This window comes from Panthera tigris, chromosome A1 (genome assembly GCF_018350195.1).
Source record: "Panthera tigris isolate Pti1 chromosome A1, P.tigris_Pti1_mat1.1, whole genome shotgun sequence".
In the NCBI taxonomy this organism is placed as follows: domain Eukaryota; kingdom Metazoa; phylum Chordata; class Mammalia; order Carnivora; family Felidae; genus Panthera; species Panthera tigris.
In genome coordinates this window covers 110311724-110339350 of record NC_056660.1, presented here as the reverse complement: position 1 = coordinate 110339350, position 27627 = coordinate 110311724, and the positions used below count along the sequence as shown (strand labels likewise).

The window sequence follows — 27627 nt, the reverse complement described above, 5'->3', positions numbered from 1 at the left end:
GGCGCGAGGAAGTGTCGCGGGCGCGGGAAACACTGGGTTGGGAGCCCAGGGCCGGGAGCGGGGGCGGGGGGGTGGGGTGGCGACAGTCGTGGCTGCTCCTCCGTATCCGCGGTGCCTCCAGCGCCCAGTCCCTCCCACCTTCCGCTCCAGGGACCGCCCCCGGGGGCTCGGAGCCCGATTTAACAACCCGTGCGGGCTTTGCCGAGGTGGGGGTTCCGGGGATCAACTAGTCGAACCGGGCTAGGTCCTGGTCCGGCACCGCACGCCACATCATCTCTTGGGGGTGGGCCGTTGTCTCCCAGCCCCGAGAACCGGTTGGGGGCCCAGGATCCCGTGCGTCTTCCATTAGCGCAGGAGGCCCCGGGCCACGGCTAAGAGAACCGGAAGCCCCCACCCCCCCAACGCGGGCTTCAACCTGGCGCGTTTCCAGCCAAAACTGGCTCCCGTGGGCGGCTGGCACGCGTGTCCCCGCGCACGCACACATTTTGTACACGTCAGCCCCACGCCTCCCCGGTCCCGTGTCCGGGCGCACGCAGCACCCACGCGTGCCCGCACACGCCCGCGGGCACACGCGTCCGCGGTGGGCACTGAGGGCGCAGGAAGGTAAGGGTTCTGGCCAGGAGCTGGTTGGGGACCCGGGCCCAGGCCTGGGCGGTGTCCGGGGCGGGCCCAGGGGCGGAGCTCGCCAGGCCGGGCGCGCAGGGTCGGGGCGGGTCCGCGCCGCCGCCGTCCGCGCTGTCCCGCCCTCGGCCCCGCCGCTGCTCTCCGTTCCTCGCGCTGCAGCCCCCGCGGTAGCAGCCGCCGAGCCCGCCGCCACCGCCCCCGAGGTAGGCGCTGCGGACATGGGCCCGCGATCTGCCGGCCTCTGGGGTCGCGGGCCCTGCCCTGGGGAGCTGAGCAGGAGGTGGGGGGGGGAGGAGCGGGCGTGGGCGAGGGGCTGAGGACCGGGCCCCAGGGGCCGAGCGGGAGCTCCCGGCGCAGAGCAGGCCGCACAGGCGGGCGGCAAGCGGGCCGGGGCGCGGGAGCGGGAGGCCGGACATCCGGGGGCGCCTGCGGCTGGGACTCGATCCTTCGGGGACCTGCGGGCGGAAGGGCAAGGGCCGCCGCGTGAAGGCCAGGCCGGCTGCAGGTCTAGGTGACCTTTCCCGGCGGCGCCCTCTGGCCCTCGATCCCGCCAGCGCGGGTCGGGCGGGGAACCGCCTGCCCCCACACTCACCGGGCTGGGCGCACGGATCTGTGCGGGCCACGCTGTCGCCGCCGGCATGAGTTCCTGAGACGACCGCGGCCCCTCGCTCCCAGCCCCACACGCCCTGTCCGGCCTGTCTGGTCCACGCCCGGAGAAGCTGGCGCCCGGCGCTGTTCCGCGCGTGCCAGCTCCCTACCGGGCGGAACGAGAGGCTGAGAGTCGACTTAGGCCGCAGGAGCCTGTGCAGTAGGCTCGGCCTTGGGAAAGGACGCCCTGCGGGGAGCGGATGTGGCCTCCTTGGCCTTAGGAGAGATCCTGGTTCGGTTGCTCATTCATTCACCGAGTGCGTCTGTGCCTTCACGAAACTGGTTGGAGCCCTTGGATTTCAGGGTGCAATCCTAGTGACTTGCCCAAGGTCACACAGCCGGGGCGATACGAAGCCTAAGTTTTCTCATCTGTACAATAGGAGCAATTGTAGCTCTCCTTGTAGCGGCCATTCATCTTTGGGAAGAATGATATGAGTTGATTAACGCCAAACCTTCAGTAGAAACCTTGACACTTGAGGCTTTTGGGGAGGATTTAGCCCATCCTCTGTAGACCATTCTACTCCACTTGGTGTTCTGGGAAAACGTTTAATAAATATAGCCCCTGTTATTTTAAACGTTATTGCTAAACACTTGTGTGCCAGGCATTGAGTAACTTCCATGATCATTAATGAAAAATTCTTTTAAGTTTATGGACAAGGTCAGGTTGAAGCAGGAAGTGCGTGCAGACCTGAGGGAAGGTTTCACCTGAGGTCTCCATCACCCTGACCAGCCTTACCTCCGCAGAGGAGGTAGAGAATGGGCCCCTACTTTGCCTAATGTGCTGTTGGCAAGGCCAGGGCAGGCTGCCCAGGGCTTGCCTTGTTTCTCCACCCCAGCTCTGGAATGAGTTCTCCAGGGTTAGGCTTAAGCCCTTTGCAGCTTTGTTTTCATTGCCTGGGGTGGTGCCATTTGGCACACAGTAGGTACTTGAGAAGGGTCTGTGGGGGTAAATGTGCTCTTCCTTTTTATCCAAGAGTCACCTTACCCTTACTGATAGGAGGATAGTTGTGGTTTTTGTTTTTTTGTTTTTTGTTTTTTGTTTTTTTACCATTGCAGCATATGTCTTGTAGTAGTTGTTCATTAAGTATTTGTGAAGTTATTGAATGGGCATATGTAGTGGCTGCAGCCCCGGACCATATTCTCTTGATCTTGGACATCCTTTCTGAGGGACACACACATCTATCTCACTCACTTCCAGAAAATAGTCTTGCTTAGCCGAGGGTCACGCCTGTTTAAAGAGCTCCTGCGGAAAGTACAGCCCTAGAGCACTGAGACGCAAAACTGTTTCCCAATTTGACATAACTGCTTTAAACGTGCTATCTTCATTCTGTGACTTACCAGGTCCTGTGGGAAAGTTGTAGAACTGGTGTTTCTGGGCCTGCAGGGGAGGGCGACCAGGGTGAATGGGATTCTCCTAAGTGCTTTTTCCCTTCTCTGATGGTGGGTGGTGGGTGGGTCGATAACTTCTGCTGGAGTTGTTCTGAATAAAATGCTTGACCTTGGGGAGGGGGGTACTGCTCTCAGTTGATTGCTTAGTTTTATTTCTGTATTTTTATTCTATTGGGTAGAGGCAAGGGCTGTCTGTAGACACAAACACAGGGGCTCCGGGAGACCATATAGTGAGGAGTTGCCTGTGGGCTGCCGATCCTGCTGGACCCTGGGCAGATGTGGACAGTAACCTTCAAGCTGGTGGTAATGAGGGACATTGACCCCCCCCCCCCATCTTTACTGATGGGATGCTCCCAAGGCACTGAAGTTCACTTTGCCCTTGATGGAATTTTAATGGCGTTGGTGGTGGTGACTGGGGAATGACTGGGGAAGATGTGTGTGTGTGTGTGTGTGTGTGTGTGTGTGTGTGTGTGTGTGTGAGAGAGCCAGCCCAAACCTGCAGGCAGCCCCCTCAGCGAACTCAGAGAGTCTGTGGCCTTGGGCTCCCCACAGACTCTTCTGGTATCCACTGAGGAAAAGTGAGCAATGGGGTCCTCTGCTGGGCCTGGGCACAATCCTCCATTTTACTGCTTGCTCTCAGGGAGGTGAGGGTGAGTGGGCTTCTAAGCCCTTTTTCCAGAACTGTCCTGGAAAGAGTCCTGGGGAGCAGATTGAGCTCACAACACAGCTCTGACAAGAGCCACAGGATTGAGTACAGGTCAACTCACTGTCTTGTTCCTCAGTGTCTCCTTTATAAAAGTGTGACCATCATCATCATCGTCACAGTCATTCTTTATTGAGGGCCTGCTCAGCACCCTTCTGCGGGGCTTAACATATGTGTGACGTTGAATGTACCATCCTGCAAACCCTGGGAGAGAGGCACTCTTTTTCATGGGTCAGGAGGCTTGAGCCCAGAGTTGGGATTTGGGACCTGGTCTGGCTAGTTCTAGTGCTGGTAATTCCACACTGAAGTTGCCACGGCAAGGGGCCATTGCCACCAGCTAATAGATGTGGATGCATCTGAAAGGTCGAATTTGCTGTTCAGAGGGGAACTGTTCTCCTTTCACGCTGAGCAGAGTGAACGTGTGTATGGCTGTGTGTAGGCTGCCTGGCAGTGGATTGTAATCAGTGGAGTCACTCCTCTTTGTTGCAAGGACAGTGACACTGGGTGTCTATCAGGAGAAAGGTCAGTTTTTACTGGGATGAGGTAGGAGACATTCTTCCAGGACTTACCTGGACAATATTCAGCTCAAGAGTACCTCATGTGGTCAGGGAGGACTCTGGACCTTGTGGTTGAGGGTGGCCTTTTGATAACCTGCACAGCAGCGGTAATTATACTAAGAAATCTATAAAATGTAAACCTGTAATAAAATCCTCTCTCTGGTCGTTGTGTACTTACCACGTACCAGTCACTGTATTAAGTATTTCATATTAGCAGTCCTCACGGTGATGCTGAGACAGATACTCTTTCCCCATATTCGAGCTGAAGAAACGTGAAATGCATATACATTGTGACTTGCCCTGGGTCCCATATCTGGAGAGTCGTGGAGTGGTATTGGAACTCAGGGCTGCTTGACTCTCAAATCTACTTGCCCAAGCACTGTCTATTTAAACCCCACTGGGTCAAGCCAGGCAGCGAGGTTCCAGGAAATGTGAGGTGTCTGAGGTCAGACAGGAGCCCTGGGTGCACCTGGGACCCAGACCTTGCCATGCTGCCTGCCAGCCCAGGCTTTTCTTCCCTTGATGGGTGGGTGGGCCTGCAGGCTGCCCCCAAGTCAGTTACATTCCCTTGCGGCTTCTTATGGAAGGCTGTGCTGGTGGTGGCCTAGCTCCCAGAGTGTTTTAAAATAGAAGCAATGCCTAGGAAGCCGGGCTCCCCGGTGTGAGCCTCTCGTGGAGTAGGAGGGGAGGGCAGCTGTACTGGGAGCACAGACTTGCTTCAGAGCACAGGTCACCGGCTTTGCCAGCATCCAGTAGACATAACCAGGGGCTGCCTTTTCCGTGAGATAGGGATAGGGGTGTGAGGAGGCTTCTGATGGTGTTGGCTTGATATATTGGCTTTCAGAGCTGGGCTAACCTCCTGCTGGGGAAGTTGCTTTTCCTGGTCCCCAGAGTTAGGGGGAGGTGCTTTTGTTCTAATCCCTGGCTGGTCTGGTGCTTCTCCTATGTGCTGGCCCAGTTCTGCTCAGACAAACCACCTTAAATGATGTTAGAGAAACAGCAGAACCAAAGGCTTTCCTACAATTTTCCTTTTCTAAGGGAAATCCAGGATGGTCATGGTGATGGTGGTGGAGGTGACTACCCTCTTGGTCAGGGGCCTTGCACGAATCAGTTGCACACTTACATGGGGTGATAAAAGAAAGCATAATGAAGGGGCCATTTGCAAAGGTGTGAGTAGAGTGTGGAGCTCCTTGGCAGGAGCTGTGGCCTTGGAAAGTAGTCACTGCCCACCTGAGGCCCAGCAGGGAGGGAGCTTGGGAAATGAGTACTCCAGCCTCTCTCTCCCATCTCCTGCTGGTGCCTCCTGTTGGCCAAAACCAACGATACATAGCCTTTGATAGCAATCCATAGTGATCAGCTCTTGGGTCACAGAGCAGGATGGAGGAGAAAAATGGATCTGAAGGGACAGAGAATATCCAGAATAATGGACTGTGATTAGTACTGCCATTTATGGAGCCCTCACCGTGTGCCAGATACTCCTACGTGCTCTGCCTACCTAACTTACTTAATCTTTGCAGTAGCTCTGGTAGAAAGGCACTAGTGTTAGCCCCATTTTATAGGTGAGCAAAATGAGACCCTGGGAGTGTAAGTTATCAGTGGCTTGTCCAAAGTTACACAGCTAGTAAAGGCTGGTGCTGGTAAATCCTCTGCCAGGCTCATAGCTCCTTCTCATAGTCACTGTGCCTTGCTGCCTGGGCACCCAGTTGTGCTGTGACAATCCGTGGCAGGGTGGCTCCTGGTGTTTGGGTCCTAGTGCTGTTGTACCCTTGCTCTTGAAGATGGTGTCTCTTAATCCATTAGGTGTTACCTTGCTCACAAGACTGAGTCTTGGGAACTTAAGGCCACTCTGCTCCCTGTGTCCCCCACCGCAGTGGTTGTTAGCTCTTTGAGGGTACCACGGCTCCTGTGCCAGGATTCTACCTCTGTCGACAGAAGTGCTGTCCTGCCTGTTTCTTAGGCTGCGAAAGGCTAAGAGGGAGGGAAGGAGGCTTTTGAACAAGTGCTTCAGGCCGTTCTCATGCACATTAAAGTTAGGGAGCCCTGCCCTACTCCTGCCTCCTGGGCAGGGTGGCCAGAGCCACAGGTGGTCATCTGGGGGTAGAATGTTCCCCCTGCAGGTCTTGCCTGTTAACCCTGCCATCTCAGTGTAGTTGGAATCTGTTCTTGGAACCCGGATAGATACTTCCCACGTGGCCTTTTCCTTCTGGCACCTCTATTGCAGCAGTCTTTTAGAATGTGGCTTATTGTGGCATCGTGAAGGCAGCGTAGCTCAGTTTCAGACACGTTGGTTGGGTTTTTAAATTTTATGTCCTTAAAAAAGTTATCAGTATGTACAAACAACTTTAATAAAGTGGAATAAGAAATGAAAATCCTATTTTAACTCTCCTCCTTTCCTAAACCCCCTTCATTTCCAGAAGCAGCTCCCAGTCAGCCACAATGTACAGATGGGCTTGTAGCCTTCCTACATGCTTTCCCATCATTCACAAATGTGTGAGCGCATAAACGTGTGTGTGAAAGGGTTTTCCTCTAATAATGCAGAATTATACATTTTCTGTGACTTGCTTTGTGCAATGAACTACAGTTGGCCCTTGAACGCTGTGGGGGTTAGGGGTGCATACTCCTCATGCAGTTGAAAATCCTTCTCTAATTTTTGACTCCCTCCCAATTTAACTACTACTGTTCACCTCGTTTTATTGATATTATACAGTCAATTAACACATATTTTGTATGTTATGTATGCATATATATTATATATTGTATTACAATAGAGTAAGCTGGATAAAAATATTACTACTTTTGAAAAGAACTCTTAAAAAAATTTTTTTTAATGTTTATTTATTTTTGAGAGACAGAGAGAGAGCATGAGCAGGGGAGGGGCAGAAAGGAGAGAGACACAGAATCCGAAGCAGGCTCCAGGCTGCGAGCTGTCAGCACAGAGCTTGATGCGGGACTTGAACTCACAAACTGCAAGATATGACCTGAGCTGAACTTGGACGCTTAACTGACTGAGTCACCCAGGCGCCCCTAGAGAAAAAATACTATTAACGAAATCATAAGGAAGAGAAAATACATTTACAGTATTGTATTTATTGAAAAAGATCCAACATATAAGTAGACTTGCGAAGTTCAAATCTGTGTTTTTCAAGGGTCAGCCATGTGTCAAAGATAGCTTTCTATGGCACCTTGCATAAATCCACCTCATTCTTTTTGATTACCACATGGTGCTCTTTAGTTTTTGTAAGTACCTTAATTTTCATTCATTTCCCCATTGGTGGACATTTAGATTTCTTCTGGCTTGTGTTACAGAACTAATGCTGCAGTGAGCATCCTCGTGTGCACCTCTCTGGGGACCTTGGCTGGGTTCCCAGCAGTCGAATTGTCTCTAGGTTAATGCATGCCCACTTACGCATTGGCCAGTAGTTGTCTCCAAAGGGGCTGTCCTATACTGGCGTGAACGGGGTGACCATTTTCCACACCAATAGTGGATGTTTTCATTTGCATTTTTGCTGATTTGTTTGTTGAGTGAGCCTTTCAAACACAGGTGTGTCACTCACTCTACAGTGGCTCCCTGAGGCCCTTAGAGTAAAGTCCACACCTTGTTCTGAGGTAGTAAGTGGCCCTGCTCCCTTCTGAAGCCTGGTGGTCTCATCAGCCTGAGTTGAGTTCTCCTTAGGCCAAGGCGGGTGGAGAGGGTACTAGTTGTGGCTGTCTCCACCCCCCATTCCTGGTGGTGCTACAGCCTCCCTGTAGAGGGCGCTCCTGCTGCTTGGTGACATCGCCGTTTACTTAGACTCTTGTCAGATACTAAGTTTCTGTTTTTTTCCTTCTACTATAAAAGTACTTTCATGCTCCTTGCACATTTTCTCATTAAACAGACCTTTGTATTGAATACATGCTACTTGCCAGGGCTTGTCATCTTTGACACATAGCTTTTTACATATTTTGGATAAATTTATGCATGACAGGCTCTGGGCTGCTTTGAGTTCAAGGGTGTGAGTTGGGGGTAGGTGTGCACGTGTGGGTGTGGTGGGGGCGCTGGAAGCAGAGCAGCTGTCACTGACAGGCAACTGATGAGTCAAGGAAGATATGTCCCCCCAAGGTGGAGGTTATGTAAGTGTTATGCAGACTGTGCTGGGCGATATACTATCTCTCCCCTCTGAGTTTCCAGTATGGGCTGGATTTTCATTCCTCGGCTGGAGTGGAGCTTGCATAATCTGTTCAAGGTCAGCCAGCGAATGGTTGGGTAGGTAGGCGAACAGGCAGTGGAGGGAAACAAGGGACTCCTGTCTCCCACTGTGACTTACTGGTCCTTCTCAAAGTCATCAGTGACTGTGGGAAGGTCTGCTCAGTCCAGTCCTGTCTGTCCCTCATGTTCCACTTATCCTTGGGAACCATGCTCACAGGCTCTGCATTGAAGCCTTCACCCAGGCCGGCTTCTGATTCCCATCTGTCCAGGGCTGGCTGCTTTCCTGTGTCAAAGTGCCCCGCCTCACGCTCGGACTCTAGAGGCTGGGCTTCTGAAGGCACATGGGGTGGATGCCACCAAGACAGATGGTGAGCGATTTGGAGCGATTTGGAGCTGATCTAGGCGGAGGTAGGGGCCAGGGGGTCAGGGTTCAGCCTTAGAATCAGCACAGGCAGCGTGTTAAATGAGAAAGCAGGATGCTAAGGTCTCTTTCACACCCCCCGGTCCCGGCCTGAGAAAACATGAATGGAAATCATTTCTACAAGATGATTTTTGCAGCGGGTGCTGAGAACTGTGTAAAAATGGGCATTTTCTAGGCGCTGTTGGCAGTTGTAAGAAAGCGGAGCTTTTCAGAGGCACACTGCCTCAGGCCTTGCCTCAGTCCTGTCAGATAAATGCAGGAGGCGACTGGGTGGGGAAAGAGAAGGCTGCAGCAAAAGCCTAGGGGAAGCTACAGTTGCACAGCAGGTGTGGGCCTGTGGTGAAGGGAGCGTCTTGGCTTCTGGGTGGGTGTTTCCTCAGGTCCAGGAGTGGGTTTGGCTCCACTCAGCTGGGGGTTCCTGTGCATCTTCCCTGCCAGGTGCCGAGCTGGAGCCGTAAGGAGAACCTGGCCTCATCCAAGCTCCCTCTGCCCTCCCAGCTCCCTTGTGTTTGGATGGTAATCTCCTTAGTGGCCATGTACTTTAGGGTGATGTTTGTCGGTGGTGGAGTGTTTTTTGACAGGTGGTTTTGCTGGTTCTTTTTTTGGGGGATTAGTGATGAGTGAGAGCATTTGGGGAACATTAAATGATGAGTGATCTGCTTTTCTCTGATGCGAAAGCTGTTCGTGTCTGGTGAGGTGGGTCCTAGAGCCACAGCAGAGGGTACTTTTTGGAACGCCCTGGCCCCTGAGGTACAGGGAGGTCTTGGCTGACCCAGAGAGGTTGCCACTGTACTGCTCTTTCCTCACCCTGGGGCTGAGTTTGCAGTCCAGCTGGGGAAGGGCAGCGCTGAAGAGGGGTGCTCAGTCCACTGATACCTGTTGGCACTGGTGGCCGTAGAGAATGTTCTGGATCTTTTGCTGAGATGTTCTGCAAGTTTCCTTGGGGCTCCATCACCTCAGCCTTTGATGCAGGTTTGTTTCCTTGCTTCTGGGAGGGGCCAGGGCCATCTGTGGCTGAGACATATCCACGCCTTAGGCTGGGGGTATTCTGCATGACCTGGTGGATGGTTTCTTTGGCTGTCCCTGGGGTGGATGTGCCTGTGAGGTTCGCTTGGGGTGGAAGGGGGACAGGTCGAGAGGGGGGGGTCCCCAGACTTGAAACAGCCAATGGGGACAGCCTGAAATGGATCTTCCCCCATGCTCTTTGTGCCCTGATCCTAATGTGGACTGAGCTGTCCATGGTTCCAGCCTGATCACGTGCAAGAGATAACAAGAGCAACAAAGAGGATCGTAAACAGCTCGCTGGGCTGCTCCACTCTGCTCTGACAAAAAAGTGAATGGAGGCGGAATTAGCAGAACCTCTGAAAAAAGTACCATAGGACCTGGACCACAATTTTATTACTTCAAGTGGTGGAAGTTTGTCGTTGTTTGTTTTATAGCGTACTCATTGCTTCTGTGGGCTCCTTGCAGCATCTAGGATGTTAAAGCTTATGTCAGGAATGCAGCTTCCTGTGGTGATGCTGCTCCCCCTAGGACCGATTGAACTATTTTTCTTAACCGACGGAGCCATCCAGGCGTCCCGATTGAGACATTTTTCGTTGGGTTCCCACTTACCAGGAACATGCCGTGCAGGTGTTTGCTTGTGTGAGTGCATATGTCGGTGAATTCAGGTGGGATATATGCAGGCTCAGTTTGGAAATTTAGGTATACTATATTTTAAAAATTAATGGAACCATCCTTGGGTTAATTGGATTCCTGCTAATTAGGGCTGATGATTTGGGAAATGGAGAAGGTGCAGATCATGGTGCTTTCTCATGACTCCTTTCCTCCTGGATGGAGCACACTGTGTGTGTGTGTGTGTGTGTGTGTGTGTGTGTGTGTGTGTGTGCGTGTGTGCACTCGCGCTGTCCTGGATTAGGATTTTAATTCTGTGTATGTAATGCCTCAGAATACAGCCTCTCAGGGACACAGTGTGGCCTTAGGGAAAGGACTCTGAATTACTTGCCTTCCTTGAACCCTGAGGTGTTTAATAAATGCTTGTTGACTTAGTGATATGCAACAATTTCAAGTAGTACTTTAAAAAATAAAGTCACATTGTAGCTCAATAGATGTTTGTTTGAATTGATTTTTTTTGGCGGGGCGAGGCGATGTGGTTATATCTCCTTCCATGTGAAGAGTTGCCTAATTGTTAGGTTTTACTGTATTCTCTGTGAGGAATCTGATACTCAAAAAAATGGGGTCCCCTGAAATACAAAGTTGTTTGAAAAGTTGCGTTTATTCTGACACATAGTAGGTACTCTGTAAGTATTTTGTTGGAATGGATGAAATCAGAACCATATGGAAAATAGGATGGCCTGAAAAGCTCTGATTTCTATTCAGTACACTGAATGCCATAGCAGCCGACATTTTGTAAGAAGATATGTTTTATTGGCAAGAGTCCTGCGATTCAGTAAAGTAGCTGGCTCGTGGGAATTTGTCTTTGACAGTTAATTCATTCAGCAAATGTTTACCGACTGCTGCTATATTCTGCACTTGTGCTCAGTCTGGGGGTGCCAAGGGAGAAGAGGTCTAAAGGCAGGCTGGTCTGCTGTCGACAGAACTTACCTGGGTGTCTCCACCTCTCGACATGAGGAGGCACGAGAGAGCAAGGCTTCTCTGTGCACACCTGGGAGAATAAAGTGCCTGGGACTCTGTGCTGATGATTTTTATTGGTGGTTAATTATAGCTAATAATTTTTATTGATGGAAAACTAATTTCCCTAATTACTGATGTGTGTCTTCTGGTGATTCTTTTATTGTAGCAGAAGATGGCTGTACCTCCCACGTATGCTGATCTTGGCAAATGTGCCAGGGATGTCTTCACCAAGGGTTATGGTGAGTGTTTCGGAGCTAATGGGCTGGGTTGGCATGTTTGGGATTTTACCCCTCACAGTTGGGGAGGCCTGGGTGGGTCAACTCTCAGAACTTTGATGTCGGGGGAAAAAAAGACAAGCCTACTATGCCTAATAAAGCAGTGTTGGTTTGTATACCTGGTAAGGGCAGGCTTACGAATCACTGCAGACAAGTGGACGCCCTGGTTTCCTCTCCCACAGGCGGGAGCAGCTCTGTGTGTGCCGTGGTCATGGAGTGCAATTTCTAAGTGTTGCCCATCCTTAGGCCTGTGCTCACACTGTCCCGTACCTTTCCCTGTCATTCTGCTGGGAGCGCACAGCCACTGTTCGGTAGCCAAAGTTCCACATGTAGGCAGGCAGCAGTGGAGACAGGCACCCTGCACACTCACGGCATCTTGAAACAGGAGAAGGGAGGCAGAGATGCTGCTCTTGAGCTGGTTATTTAGCCTATTAACAGTTCCCATGTTCTTTCTTTAGGATTTGGCTTAATCAAACTCGATTTGAAGACAAAATCTGAGAATGGACTGGTAAGTTGTCTGACCGACACGGAGCATGGGGGTTTATCGTAGATCAGTGGAGAGGATAACTACCGTGTCCTGGGTGGCAGAGTCCAATGAAAGGACCTTTTTTTAAATTAAAAAAAATTTTTTATTTTTTTGAGAGAGAGAGAGAGTGCGCACATAAGTCGGGAAGGGGCAGAGGGAGAGAGAAGGAGAGAATGTTAAACAGGCTCTATGCTCAGCAAGGAGCCTGACACGGGGCTCAATGTCACAGCCGTGAGATCATGACCTGAGCTCAAATCAAGAGTTGGACGCTTAACTAACTGAGCCCCCCAGGTGCCCTGAAAGCACCTTTTTGATTGTGGCAGTTTGTGGTTGTCACATTCATCGCATCCTGTATGGGATGGGTGGTCCAGGGGCATGCTGCTGATAGGTCCCTAGTTTAGCAGCTGTTAATACTCACTGAGTTAATAAACTCTGTTTCATTTTTCCTTGTTTCTTTTTAAAATTGAGCTGTTTTCAATGCCACCTGATTATCAAAAAAAAAAAAAAAATTAGTAATCCCTTTTAGACTGTGTGTGTGAGGATTGTTGGAAGGAGGACGTTTAGGGGTTGATGTACTCCAGTGTCATCTTGAGCTCAGGGGTTTTGGTCTGTATTTGGCTGTAAGTATTGTGGAAGCGGGATTGTCTTCCTGTCGAGACTAATGTATTACCAGGGTGGAAGGAAGCTGTCTCCTGACAGAGAATTCCCCGTAAGAGTCTTTTAACTAACAGGGCTCTTTAATCCCATCTGTATTTAAATATTGAATTGAATTGTAGAAGTAGCCTTTGCCTCCACACATTCAGGTCTCACCTCTTGCATAAAGGAAAGTCCGTTCCATTTAGGATGCTTCAGTGGAGCCCTGGGGAACAGGCCGTGACTCTCTCTCTGCTTTACAGGAATTTACGAGCTCAGGTTCTGCCAACACTGAGACCACCAAAGTGACGGGCAGTCTGGAAACCAAGTACAGATGGACTGAATATGGTCTGACGTTTACGGAGAAATGGAACACTGACAACACATTAGGCACAGAGATTACTGTGGAGGATCAGGTAATGGTGGTCACTGCGAAGAGACACAGTTTTATTCTGCTGCCCTGCCTTTGACTAAACCTGGCATGTTTCTTTTCTGTTCAGCTTGCACGTGGACTGAAGCTGACCTTTGATTCATCCTTCTCACCAAACACAGGGTAAGAATCTCACGTGTTTTCTTAGCAAGGACGTTTAACAGTGTTTTATCTGTTTGTTTTTAAAAATTTTTTTTAATGTTTTATTTATTTTTGAGACAGGGAGAGACAGAGCATGAATGGGGCAGGGTCAGAGAGAGAGGGAGACACAGAATCTGAAACAGGCTCCAAGCTCTGAGCTGTCAGCACAGAGCCCGACGTGGGGCTCGAACCCACGGACCGAGAGATCATGACCTGAGCCGAAGTCGGATGCTCAACTGACTGAGCCACCCAGGCGCCCCTTAAATTTTTTTTTAATGTTTATTTTTGAGAGAGAGAGAGAGAGAGAGAGAGAGAGCGCACATGAGCATGGGAGGGGCAGAGAGAGAGAGGGAGACACAGAATCCAAATCAGGCTCCAGGCTCTGAGCAGCACAGAGCCTGACGTGGGGCTCAAACTCATGAACTGTGAGATCATGACCTGAGCCAAAGCTGGACGCTTAACCAACCGACTGAGCCACCCAGGCACCCCTAACAGTGTTTTATAGTGAGATTCTGTGCTGCATGTTGTGGCCATCCTGGCTTCATCTGTGGAGGGCTACAAGATTTGTGTGGTCTAGTAATGCTGTGTTTCATGTGAGTGAGGCTGCTGGGAATGATGTAAGCGGCCAAGGCTGTAGACAGCCGGCGATGTTGGGAAGCAGTGTCTGAGCGATCATTGTTGCCAGCCCCAGTTTTCAGGCTGGGAGGGCCCTTTCCCCAGTTTTCTACATAGGAGCACTGAGAGAAGATGGGTTTTAAGTGCAGTGTGGCTCCTGAGGCTGCACTTTTTGCCCCATGTCCCCCAGCCACAAACCAATTATGCTTCACTGTTATTGGGCTCATCAGGAGGCAAGACCGTGTGTTGGTTGCCTCAGCCCCTGGTGCTTTTCAAAGTGACTAGATGGGACACATGTTGCACAAATAGCATGTCGGGTTCCCTTACATCGTACACCCAGCTTCTCCTAATGTTAACATCTTACATAACTATGATGTAATTATCAGAACCAGGAAATTTATATGGCTGTCATACAGTTAACTAATCTGTTGTCCTACTGATGTCTTAGTTCTGGTCCATGACCCATTTCAGGATACTAGATTGCATTTAGTCCTCAAATCTCTTTGGTCTCCTCTAATCTAGAACGTAGTCTTTCTTTGTCTTTCATGACCTGGACGCTGTTATTATTATTTTTTTTTTTTAATTTTTTTTTTTTTCAACGTTTTTTATTTATTTTTGGGACAGAGAGAGACAGAGCATGAACGGGGGAGGGGCAGAGAGAGAGGGAGACACAGAATCGGAAACAGGCTCCAGGCTCCGAGCCATCAGCCCAGAGCCTGACGCGGGGCTCGAACTCACAGACCGCGAGATCGTGACCTGGCTGAAGTCGGACGCTTAACCGACTGCGCCACCCAGGCGCCCCGACCTGGACGCTGTTAAATAGGATTGATGAATTATTTTGTAGAATCCTTCAGTTTGGATTTGTCTGATGTTTCCTCATGGTCAAACTCAGGTTATGCATTTTTATTATATTATGTTATATTATTGTTATATTATTTATTTTATTATCTTATAACACTTCTGTTATACAGCCACAGAAGTGATGTTGGGTCTGTCTTGTGCGTGATATCAGGATGTGTATGTCAGTATTCTTTACTGGTGATACTAACTTTGATCACTTGATTAAAGTGGTGTTTGCCAGGTTTCTCTATGAAGTTACTTTTCTCTTTGTAAATGGGTATGTCGGGAGATACTGTGAGACTATGTAAATATTCTGTTTCTTACTTTTTGAAAAACAAAATTAGTATCCATAGTGATTCTTGCCTGCAAATAGTATGTTTGGTAAAGATTTTCTCTTCCCATCATGCCTTCTGCATTTATTAATTGGGATTCTACTCTAAGGAGGAGCTCTTCCTTCTCCATTTATTTATTGAATCATTTATTTATATTGATATGGATCCACAGACATTTATTCTGTGGGTTATAACCTATTACCACAATATATTTGATTCCTCATTTGTTTCAGATATGGCCATTGGGCGTGTCTCCAAGTGTGCTTTTGATAATCCCCTGTCACTTCTTTTGAGCTCTACTTCGGAAGATATAGCAGGCTCATCTTTTGCTCTAGTCCTGCCATCAGGCATTTCTGCAAGGAGCTTCAGTTCCTTTTATTGAAGAATGGCATATAGAAACCAAGATGGTGGGCACAGTGTATCCGCATTGCTCCTGGGTATTTGAGGCAGGTTTTGATGGTTTATGGAGATTGGAAGTGAAAGCTGGCTTTCCAAACCTACTGAGGCGGATAGCCTGGGAAAGCATCGTGGCTTCTGAAGGAGCTGAGTGTAGACCACAAATGGATGAGGCTGCAAACTCCTCTAGGGACCAGCCCCCACATTGAGCACCTACCACAGAAAAACCAGATCGTTAACTGGATATCAGAGTCATGCCTCTCTCAGGTGCTTGTCAAGTTAGTGCTATTGTTTAAATAGCTTAAAAAAAAAAAAAAATCCCAGTAATACTTGAAAGAGGGAAAACTCCAAAGACGTGGAGTGTTGCATTAGAGCAGAAGCCTGGAGAGAAACCCGAGTCACTTCCCGAGCACTGCCTATTCTCTGAGGACTTTGTGCTCCTGGCCAGAATTCATTGAGACAGGGTAAGGAGGCACCATGTAAATGGTCTGGGATGGCTGGTCCACACCACTGGTCAGAGGCCCTGCCACAAGCAGCACACTTTGGTCAGCAGCAGCTTTTTACCCAGTGGTTATAAGATCCCTGATTTTTACAGTGCTGGTCTCCCTCCCTTCCTAAATGTCAGCCTCCGAGCAGCTGCCTTTCATCAATCACCCCACTAGCATGGTGCCAGTTGGATAAGCAAAAACCCAGGTTGCTTCCTCCAAAGGGTAGGCAGACCAGAAGAGGTTTATTTTATTTTGAGAGAAAGAGAGAGAGAGAGCACGCATGAGCAGAGGAGGGGCAGGGAGAGACAGGGAGAGAAAGAATCCCAAGCAGGCTCTGTACTGTCAGCTTGGAGCTCTACACAGGGCTTGATCTGACGAACCATGAGATCATGACACCAGGTGCCCCTATTTTGAGTTTTTCTTATTGACAGATAATTTGTTTGGTTGTTATTCCTTTCCTTCAAAGCTTGTGAAAATGTACCAAAGCAACTTGAACAAAAGTTGTAAGCATCATTGTCACTTATGAAGGGTGTTTGGCTTTATTTTCAACCATGACCTTGGAAATTCTCATCTCCTTGATGACTTGGAATGTTTAACCTTAAATTTTTTGTTATAGAAAATTTCAAACATACTAAAGACTGGTATATTAAACACTCATCAGGGGGGTGCCTGGGTGGCTCAGTTAAGCCTCCGACTTCAGTTCAGGTCATGATCTCGCGGTCCTTGGGTTCAAGCGCTGCCTTGAGCTCTGTGCTGACAGCTCAGAGCGCGGAGCCTGGTTTGAATTCTGTGTCTCCCTCTCTCTCTGCCTCTCCCCTGTTTGCTCTCTGTCTCTCTCTCAAAAATAAACATTAAAAAAAAAAATAAACCTTCATCATGTTCCCATCACCCAGCTTTAATAATTATCAACCCATAGCTAATTATGTTTTATTTATGCACTCACAATCAGTCTCTTCCACCCTCAGATTATTTTGAATAACAGTTATTGCATAATTTCATCTGTAGATATTTTAATATATATCTTTAAAAATTTTTTAAAAATGTTTATTTATTATTGAGAGACAGAGAGAGAGACAGAGCATGAGCATGGGAGGGGCAGAGACAGGAGAAGACACAGAATCCAAAGCAGGCTCCAGGCTCTGAGCTGTCAGCACAGAGCCCAACACGGGGCTCGAGCTCACAAACTGTGAGGTCATGACCTGAGCTGAAGTCGGACACTTAACTGACTGAGCCACCCAGGTGCCCCAATATGTATCTTTAAATGATGATTCTTTTTTTTTTTTTTTAGTTTATTCTGAGAGCACAAGTGGGGTAGGGGCAGAGAGAGAGGGAGAGAGAATTCTAAGCAGGCTCTGAGCCATCAGTGCAGAGCTTGACATGGGGCTTGAACCCATGAACTGTGAGATCATGCCCTGAGCCGAGATCAAGAGTCAGATGAACTGACTGAGCCACCCAGCTGCCACTTGTTTTTATTTTAATTCCAGTAGTTAACAGTCTTGTGTATTAGTTTCAGGTGTACAATATAGTGATTCAACAATTCCATACATTACCTGGTGCTGATCATGACAAGTGCACTCCTTAAGCCCATCACCTATTTCACCCAACCCCTGGCCCCCTCCCATCTGGTAACTGTCAGCTTGTTCTCTGTAGTTAAAGATTTGCAACGTTTCACGAATTTGTATGTCGCCCTTCTGCAGGGGCCATGTTAATCTTCCCTGTATCGTTTCAGTTTTAATACATGTGCTGCTGAGGCACACATTTTTTAAAAAAAGTTTAGTCACAAAATGATTACATTGTAAAAAATTAATCATCTTTCTTTAATATTGTTAAATCTCTAGTCCGATCAAATTTACATAGTTTCATAAAAAAACTTTTTTTAATGTTTATTTATTTCTGAGAGAGAGAGAGAGAGAGAGAGAGAGCACAAGTGAAGGAGGGACAGGGAGAGAGGGAGACACAGAATCTGAAGTAGGCTCCAGGCTCCGAGCTATCAGCACAGAGCCTGATGTGGGGCTCAAACTCCTGAGCTGTGAGATCATGACCTGAGCCGAAGTCAGACACTTAACCGACAGAGTCACCCAGGTGCTCCTACATGATTTCATTTTTAATTTATAGAATTAATATAGAAATTAATAGAAATTAATATAGAAAAAATTGTCTGTGCAAAATTGTGAAAATTGGGTCATTTGCCACCTTAAATCTCTTTAATTTTTAGATTCTCCTCTGCCTTTTTCTCCCCCCCTTCTAACTTATTTGTTGAAAGTAGGTCATTTGTCTCATAAGATTACACATAGACTAAACTATGCTGTATGTATCTCTATGGTCATTAAAAAATTAAAAAAAATATATTTATATATTTTTTTGAGACAGAGAGAGACAGAGCATCAGCAGGGAAGGGGCAGAAAGAGAGGGAGACATAGAATCCGAAGCAGGCTCCAGGCTCTGAGCTCTCAGCACAGAGCCCAGTGCGGGGCTCAAACTCACAGACTGTGAGATCATGACTTGAGCTGAAGTCAGACACTTAACCAACTGAGCCACCCAGGCGCCCCTCTCTATGGTCATTTAACTTGTTACCCTGTCCCTCATATTTACTGTGAATTGGTAAGTCTACAGGCTTCATTGCATTTAGATTCCATTGGGGAGGGGAGAGGGTAGAATAAAAGTGGTGACGTATGCTTCCATTGGATGTGCATAGAAGGGTGGGTTTTTTCTTTGTACGTTAGTGCTATTCACAGTTCACTCAGGGGTTACAGACTGGTGATAATTCCACTTTAATCATTTATTCTTCATTTATTAGGTAGACTATTTTGATAAAAAGAAACTTCTAAACTATTGGTTATTCTGAGATAGTGTATCAAAGGTAGTAAACGTTTGCTTCCTTTTTATTTACTGTTTCAAAGTAACACATTGGTTCTCTAGTCTCTAAAGATGCCCAATGTGTGTGTTTTAAGTGTCAGTATGAATGAGTTCATAGATTTAAGCATATTTGATATGTTTCAATCCATTGCCAGTATTTTTTTTTCAAAATTTTTAATGTTTATTCATTTTTGAGAGACAGAGACAGAATTTGAGCAGGGGCGGGGGCAGAGAGAGAGAGAGAGGGAGACGCAGAATCTGAAGCAGGCTCCAGGCTCTGAGGTTTCCCAGCCCCCATGACTACAGGGTCCCGGGTTCTACATCTGTACCCAGGTCTCAGAAATACATGCTCATTGGGATCTCATGAATACCGAGTTAAAAGCTATCTGTCATATATACTTAGGAGGGATGTACCTAGTATTTGTTTCTTTATTTACTTACTAAGTGAACCACAAAGTAAGAAAGCAACCATCTCCTTAAAAGCTGCTGTTTAGGAGCGCTTGGGTGGCTCAGTTGGTTAAGCATCCGACTCTTGGTTTTGGCTCAGGTCCTGATCTCAGGGTTTCGTGAGTTCAAGCCTCACATCGGGCTCCATGCTGACAGTGTGGAGCCTGCTTGGGATTTTCAGTCTCCCTCTCTCTCCGCCCCTCCCCCACTTATGCTCTCTCTGTATCTCTTGAAATAAAAGCTTGAAAAAAAAAAGCTGCTGTTTAGATAGATGCCTTCATGACAGATATAATGTGTCTTTTTCATAGACTTGGAGAATAGCAAAGATACATCTGTTTCATAATTACATGAGCGCTCTACCTAATAAATGCCTGTGTAGGCTCTTACATTAGGCATAGGGAGAGGTTAGTAAAGGAAAATTACTTAGTGCCCCCCTTGCCTATGTTCTCACTTGATTTTTGTGGCATTTCTGCAGATGGGTTTGTGGTTGAAGAGAGGTTGTGTTCTTCCATTGGGGCACAGCAGCTGCTTAAGGGAGATCTGGGGTGTGCTGACTTTGCCCTCCATCCCTGTATATAACCTGAGCTTTAAAACTTTTTTTTTTTTTTTTTTTGCATTCTTTTGGTATCGTTGTCACAAGGTGAGTTAGCTTATGACTTTAATACAATTTCTTTTCCTTCAGGAAAAAAAATGCTAAAATCAAGACAGGGTATAAGCGGGAGCACATCAACCTGGGCTGTGATGTGGATTTCGACATCGCCGGCCCTTCGATCCGGGGCGCTCTGGTGCTGGGTTATGAGGGCTGGCTGGCTGGCTACCAAATGAATTTTGAGACTGCAAAGTCTCGAGTGACCCAGAGCAACTTTGCAGTTGGCTACAAGACTGACGAATTCCAGCTCCACACTAACGTGTAAGTACGTGAGTGTCATGTGTAAGTGTGTGCGGGAGGGGGATTGCTTTTCAAGCTCACATTTTAATCACTTTAAAGTGAGTGTTTTGACATCACATGAGCCACATGGCCTGCTGGTCTTTTTCTGTTTCCCACCTGTCCAATTCTGGAAGTGGTTTGGGCTCTTTGTGTTCTAGAGACGGTCGGAGCTGTCACTGGTACAGAATGACTGATCAGTTACAGCAAGGGCATGACGTCAGTCCAGTGGAGTGTCCCTTCCCTTTGTGGGCATTGGAACTCCTTTCATTGTTAGTAACAAAATAGTGGGGAAAGGTGTGGCTGCCCCTCTTTCTCTGTATGAAGCCTGAGGTCAGTTTGCCATGCTTAATGAAATATAGATCTGAGACACCAGGTTAGGGGATGATGATCTCAGTTCCATACAGTGTCTTCTCATGGCAGAGCATGCAAAAGTTGACTAACTACCAGATAGTACAGTGAAGGGAAGAGAAAAGTGCAGATTGACTTAGAGAGCCCCTTGTAGTTAAGCTTGGGAATTGGAGTGCAGTGGAGTGCTGATGTAGGTGAAGGGAAACGGATGTTTCATCTCTAAAATCCCGATGCCACAATTGGGGGACAACTTTTTCGGATTTCTTTCTTTCCACTAGAGGTCACTAAAGAAGTGACTTCTTAAAGTTAAGTGGTACATGTATAGTATTTAATAACATTTCCACTTACAAAGTTTTTTGAAAAATTTTTATACAGTAGTTCCCCCGTAACTGCCATTTCACTTTTTGCGATGTCACTTACCCATAGTCAACCACGGTCCAGAAGTGGATGATCCCCCTTCTGATGTATTTTTGGAAGGTCAGCGGTAGTCCGATGCTACGTCACAGGCCTGTGTCACTCACCTCACTTCATCCCATCATGTAGGCATTTTATCATCTCACATCATCATAACAAGGCCATACATAGTACAATAGGTATTTTGAGACAGAGAGCACATTCATATAACTTATATTACAGTATGTTGTTATAATTGTTCTATTAAAATCATGAAAGTTATTGTTGCTGATCTCTTACTGCGTCTACTTTATAAATTTTGTCATAGGTATGGATGTATAGGAGAAAATGTAGCCTATATGTAGGGTTCGGTACTGTCTGTGGTTTCAGGCATCCCCTGGGGGTCTTGGAATGGATCCCCTACAGATAAGGAAGGGCTACTGTAATTAGTATAATTAACATAACAGAATTAATATAACAGATCTATTATTTTGAGTTTTGAGTTTATTTATATTTATTTATTTTAACATAACAGAATTAATATAACAGATCTATTTTGAGTTTATTTATTTATGTTAACATAACAGAATTAATATGATATAACAGATCTATTATAATAAGTTTTGAGTTTATTTTTTCAATGTTTGTTTATTTTTGAGAGGGAGAGAAACAGCGTGAGTGGGGGAGGGGCAGAGAGAGAGGGAGACACAGAATCTGAAGCAGGCTCCAGGCTCTGAGCTGAGCCGTCAGCACAGAGCCCGATGCGGGGCTTGAACCCATGAACCGCAAGATCATGACCTGAGCCGAAGTCAGAAGCTTAACTGACTCAGCTGCCCAGGCACCCCTATTTATTTATTTATTTTTAAAGTTTATTTTTGAGAGGGGGGGAGGGGCAGAAAGAGAGGGGGGGTGGGGACAGAGGATCCAAAGCAGGCTTAGCTGACAGCAGCGAGATCATGACCTGAGCCGAAGTTGAAAGCTGGACGCCCAACCAACTAAGCCACCCAGGCACCCCAGTTTTGAGTTTTTTGAAGCTAAAAAGTCACAGGAAAACCAGAGTGATGGACAGTCCAGTGGTTTCTGGAGTGGGAGTGGGGGAGAGTGTGACTGCCCAGGGGTGGTGTGAGGAGATTTGGGGGTGGTGGAGCTGTTCCTTATCCTGATTGTGGTGGTGGTCACACAAATCTTGTACACGTGTTAAAATTCATAGAAATGTACACCCCCCCAAAAAAAAAGTCAAAAAAGGTATATAAATTCAAAAAAGGCAACATACAAAAATGTCACAGGAAAAAGGACACAAGCAATAGAAGTGTTTTTTAAGTTAGAGTTATGACTGAAATGGAAAGTCCTTCCTTGGTGTCGAATTGGAAATTGGCACCAATTCTAGGAATAGCAATGGCCCTTACTGTTTTCCCCACATACCTGAGCCTCACATACCTGATTTTATTAAGTGGACACGGTTTATTTTTAGCTGGCGTGGAAACTGCCGACACAGCCATCTGGGTTGTCCTAGGGCTTGCAGAGACCCAAGTGTCATAGTTGTGCTCTGTGCTTCATGTAGATGAATTTGAACAATGACTTCCCTCTGTTTATGGTTTTGAGAGCTCCCAACAGGAAGGCAGTGTTGCTGGTTTTAGAATATAATGAAAAATCTGACATTTTTTAGATACACATGTGAGCCCAAGAAAATTTCCCGATTTCAGTTATACTAAAGTTAATCAAAAACTTTAGTTTTGTCTGTGACAAGCTGCTGTTCTGTGGATTTTCTGGTTCCCTGCAAATCAGGGGGTGCCTGTCCTGGCCTTGTACTTTCTGGAAGTACAAGGTCTGTATCACTGAATTTCAGGGGAAAACTTGAGCATTTAGAATGTATTTAATGAGCATCTACTTTAGGGAGAGTATATTAGTGAGGAGCGGAGTTTGCAGTGAATCAGCAGTTTGTCCCTGGATTAGTGAGTTCTAAGCTCTTTGCTGAATTCCGGAGTACGTGGGCTCTGCCTTACTAGTTTCTGATGACATTTCTACTTGAAGCACCCAAAATGACGAGGCAGAACTTTGACATTGTTTTATGTTAAAAATGGAAAGGAGGGGAAAGGGATATTTCCAAATCACACTGTGGTGTGTTTGGAAGAGATGAAGGAGTTTGTCCAGTTCGGTTTCATTCCATTTTTGAAAGACGGAAACATTTTGTAATGCACCAAGTGTCTCCTTTTCATCCCATCAGAACTGTAGAGATTTTGCAGTTTGGGCCAAGAGTATTGCACAGGTGGAAAAGTCTTAATTGCAGGTCAAGTTCTTCTGTAATTGCTGCCCCTCCAGGGGGCTAGGTGGGTTTTGGCTGTGCCCGCTCAGCAGTGGCTGCAGCTGGTGGTGCTAAGGGCTGTAACCTTCTGAAGAACATGGGTGGCCCACCCTTTCTTACCATTTCTGGTTGTGTTCTCTTCTCATTTCCTTCTACTCCCTTACCACTGTTATGATAGATGCATTGACAAAAGAGGTAACATAGCAGCAGCAGCAAAAAAAAAAAAAAAAAAAAAAAAAAAAATCACCCAGAATTCCATTTTCTTAGTTGCTGCTTCTATTTTAAAGAATATTTTGGAAGCAGATTTCAAATTCCATGCAGCCTCAGCTTCCTGCCTTTGGGTGTTCCCAATGGTGGTTGAAAACTAGCCTCTCCCTTCCTTTGAACCTTCCCAAAGCTGGTGTCTGTTCCATTCCTATCAGGCTTTTCCCTACTTTGGTACTCGTTTTGTGATCATTTTGGTCCATTTATAGCAGCCCTGCCCTCTGTCAGACTTGGACCACTGTGCCCAGCTCCAGCCTGCCTTCAGGGGTGGATGGGCACCTGTGCTCTGATTGTTTGCAGAAACGATGGGACAGAGTTTGGTGGCTCCATTTATCAGAAGGTGAACAAGAAGTTAGAGACCGCCGTTAATCTGGCCTGGACAGCAGGAAATAGTAACACTCGCTTTGGAATAGCGGCCAAGTATCAGATTGATCCTGACGCCTGCTTCTCGGTGAGTACCTGTGGAATCACGCATCACCCAGGCTCCACCTGAAGCTTAGGATGGAATCCTTCTGGATTGCTGGAGTTCCATGCTGGAGCTAGAGATTTTTTTTCTCTATGCAAAGAGTTTGAAATGAGGAAAGTGATGATAGTAATAGCTCTTACTGTAGATGCCAGCCACTGTGCGGAGCCCATTATGTGTGGGTTACTGTCTTTAATTCTTACACAACCTATTTGAGGCAGGTGCCTTTAAAAAAAAAAGAAATATCATTCCAACCCTGTTTGCACAAATGAGGAACTGGAAATTCAGAGAGGCTGAGGGCAGATGGAGCAGACATCTGGTAAGTGCTGGGGTGCTGGGCCTGGACTTGACCCACACTGGTTTGCTCTGGAGCCTGCTCTTATCAGCCCATGTTCCATGCTGCAGACTCTAAAGGGGGTCACCTTGAACCCTAAGGTTTTATTTTTTTATTTTTATTGTTTTAATGTTTATTTTCGAGAGATAGGGCAGTCAGGGGAGGGGCAGAGAGCGAGGGAGACAGAGAATCCGAAGCAGGCTCCGCGCTGACAGGGGAGAGCCTGGTGTAGGCTCAAACTCATGAGCTGTGAGGTCATTACCTGTGCTATAGTGGGCTGTTTAACTGACTGGCCACCAAGGCATCTCCCCCCGGCTTAAAAAAATTATTACTATTATTATTTTTTTTGAGAGAGAGAGGACCCTCAGGATTCATGTTCATTTAATGCTTCTCATTTTTCATCCTCTTGCCAGCTCTTGTATTGGATATTAAGAAACCAGACCCTGGCACTTAGTAGTTGGCATCTAATCTTGCAGACTCGGTGGCATTGCTCGCGGTTGAGTTGCTGCACGATTTTTGCATTAAATCCTGTTGAACTCATCTCTGTTGTCACAGGGCACTGCTGGCTGCTTCCCTTTGGGGTGGAATGCGGAAGTCTCATGTCGCAGGATGGTTATTGTGTAATTTACAAACAGCCCATTTGAAATGGGAACTGAATTTGGCTCCCTTAAAGTTACGCAGTTAAAAACAAAGGAAGAGGGGCCTTATTAATTAGATGGTATAAGCAAAAAGGAACAGCCAGATGGGGCCCTTACTGCCAGGAAATCTTTCCCCCTGCTTTGTTCTTTCTTATGGAAATTGTCAGGTCTGAAAACAGCATTCAAGCAGGAAAACGTACCTTGGCAGCCTCAGCTTTTGCCCGGACTTGGTGTTCTCATGACATGAGCCTTCTCTGCTCCTGACCTCTCCTTGTTTCACTAGAAAGGGGGTCAGGGGGAGGCCCAGATTTTCCTACAACTCAGGCAGAGGAATGAGGGTAACATTGACTCAACTTCTTTATTGAACTTAATTATTAATTAGCATTCACAAAATGCTGAAATTTAAGTGACTGGCTAGGTCATTCTTTTGCTCCAGGATGCATTTTATTTTATTTTAATGTTTTATTTATTTTTGAGAGACAGAGTATGAGCGGGGAAGGGGCAGAGAGAGAGGGAGACACAGAATCTGAAGCAGGCTCTAGGCTCTGAGCTGTCAGCACAGAGCCCGATGGAGAGCTTGAACCCATGAACTGTGAGATCATGACCTGAGCCGAAGTGAGACTCTTAACTGACTGAGCCATCCGGGCACCCCATAACTTTCCTTTAACTGACAGTTGTGTTGACTCTTTGAGTTTCTTTTCTGAGACTTTGCTCTCAAATTTGATATATTTCATGTTGAATTTAATGAATTTCATAATCAAAGTGGTCATGAAAAAAGAGAATTTGATTCTGAAGGTCTGAGTTGGTTGGTTCCAAAGCTCTTACTCATTTTGGAGATGAAAACATAAAGTACTTAACAATTTCACTCTGTCTTATCTTTTCCTTGACTAGGCTAAAGTGAACAACTCCAGCCTGATAGGTTTAGGATACACTCAGACCCTAAAGCCAGGTAAGCGTTGCTTTGAAAGTTAGTGAAATTGTTTCTTTGCCTTAAAGAAAAATTGTGGTGCTGGTTTGCTGCTTTATGTTACTGCTTATATAATGCCTGAATAGTACATTATAAACGAGTGGAGAGAAAGTTTTATAATTAAATGTTTATAAAAGTGTGCAGAATTGTTATAAAACATTTGGAGCATAGAAGTAGTAAGTAGGAGAGAAAAAGGCCAAGGCTAGAGTGTTACACTTTTGGTTATTTTCTTCCATCTGTTTTTCCATTGTGTACGTAGTGTCTGATACTTATTTCTAGCAGATTCTTAAAACTAGCCCATAAGTCATCCTCACTGTAAAACCGTTGTGCCGATTTCCTCTGCACAGGTGGCTAGTCTGGTCCATAGTATGTTAGAACTACGGGAGATAATACCACTTTGGGATTGGTTTGGTCAAGTTGGGTCTTTGAACTCTACAAATCTGAGATTACATGATGAAAGAATCAAACTTTCAAATACCAGTTAGTCGCATGCACGTGTGTGTGTTTGTGTCCATGCCGAGAGTGAGATCTCAGAGTCTGATTTATGGTTGGACTTCCTTTCAAGGCACTTTTGCTGAAGAAGCTTACTGCATGGTGCCACTAGAAGAGAGATGATTGTAGCAGGGGGCAATGAGAGGACAAAGTAAAGTGGACTCCCTAAAGTGGATTTGGAAAGCCTGTGGAATTAATCAGATGGGTGTTCAGTAACAGGGACTGATGGGCCGTGTGGTTTTTTTGCCTGCTGATCACACACAGCTGAAGCAGGTTTTGAATCTGGTGTTGTCTTGCCATTGTGCTTAGGTACTCCTCCTTGTGTTAACCTTTCTGCTCTGTGTTGACCTTTCTTTTTGTTTCTCTCCTCCATCCCTCCCCTTTCCTTGTCCCTGGTTATTCCCCTTGCAGGTATCAAACTGACGCTCTCAGCTTTGCTGGATGGCAAGAATGTCAATGCTGGTGGCCACAAGCTTGGTCTAGGACTGGAATTTCAGGCATAAACAAATACTGTACAATCGTTTAATTTTAAACTATTTTGAGCATAGCTACCTTCAGAATTTAGTGTACCTTTTAATGTCGTATGTCTGGGATGCGAGTATTGCTAAATATCATGTTAGACCTCCAGGTTAAAGATGATTCAGCTTTAAGGTGTTACCCTTTCAGAGGTACAGAAGAAACCCAATTCCAAGAAAAGTCCTTTCAGCTGTAGACTTTGGGGGACCTTGGTGGCCCTCTAGAATTGTCAGGTTTCTTTTTTATCTAGAAATGGCTGCAAGTGGAAGCTGAGACTTCGTAGGCACTTTGTAAACTGGTATTGAGTAAATGGATGAAATTATGACTTCCTGAGAATTAACTTTGGTTTCCTATCCTAATGAAGGAGAGACTCACTGATGGTGTGTACAAAATCATCTGAAAGAGACTTTTTTAGACAGATTTTCATGACCTGTTTCCACCCCAGTCCATCACCTCTTTTACACCAAAAGTAGTCTGCAGGGCGTGGTAGCTGTTTCTTTTGTGCCATTTGGGGTGGAGAAGGTGGATGTGATGAAGCCAATAATTCAGGACTTAATTCCCTCTCATGTTGTGTTTTTTTTTGCCCTTGCACCAGAGTATGAAATAGCTTCTAAGAGTCCCAGCTGCAAGCTGGGAAGAGTCTCTGTGACTGTAATCACATGGTGACAACATTCGGAATCTAAATTGGACTTCTGTTATATTCTCGCCACTCAGTTTATTTTTTAGCAGTTTAATGGGTACATTTTAGAGTCTTCCATTTTGTGTGGAATTAGATCCTCCCCTTCAAATGCTGTAATTAACATCACTTAAAGTAAAACTTGAATAAAATATTGAAACCTCA

At 46.6% G+C, this 27627-nt stretch overlaps 1 protein-coding gene and 1 non-coding gene across 3 annotated transcripts; one reads left to right on the top strand and one right to left on the bottom strand.

The window, feature by feature from the left end:
* The first annotated feature begins 205 nt into the window (after nt 1-205).
* Nucleotides 206-27627, top strand: VDAC1 (voltage dependent anion channel 1). Of its 2 annotated transcripts, none has more exons than XM_042983906.1 (9): nt 206-603; nt 11329-11401; nt 11896-11945; nt 12860-13012; nt 13097-13149; nt 19824-20051; nt 23677-23827; nt 25703-25760; nt 26682-27627. In XM_042983906.1, exons 2-9 carry the CDS (start codon nt 11335-11337, stop codon nt 26771-26773), a joined length of 852 nt encoding a protein of 283 aa, XP_042839840.1. In that variant the 5' UTR covers nt 206-603; nt 11329-11334; the 3' UTR covers nt 26774-27627. The 2 variants fall into 2 exon arrangements, with proteins under 2 accessions (XP_042839840.1, XP_042839848.1); XM_042983914.1 differs by lacking the exon at nt 206-603 and adding an exon at nt 744-827.
* Nucleotides 17491-17593, bottom strand: LOC122232038. Its single transcript, XR_006209361.1, has one exon. It is a non-coding gene; the product is annotated as a U6 spliceosomal RNA (small nuclear RNA).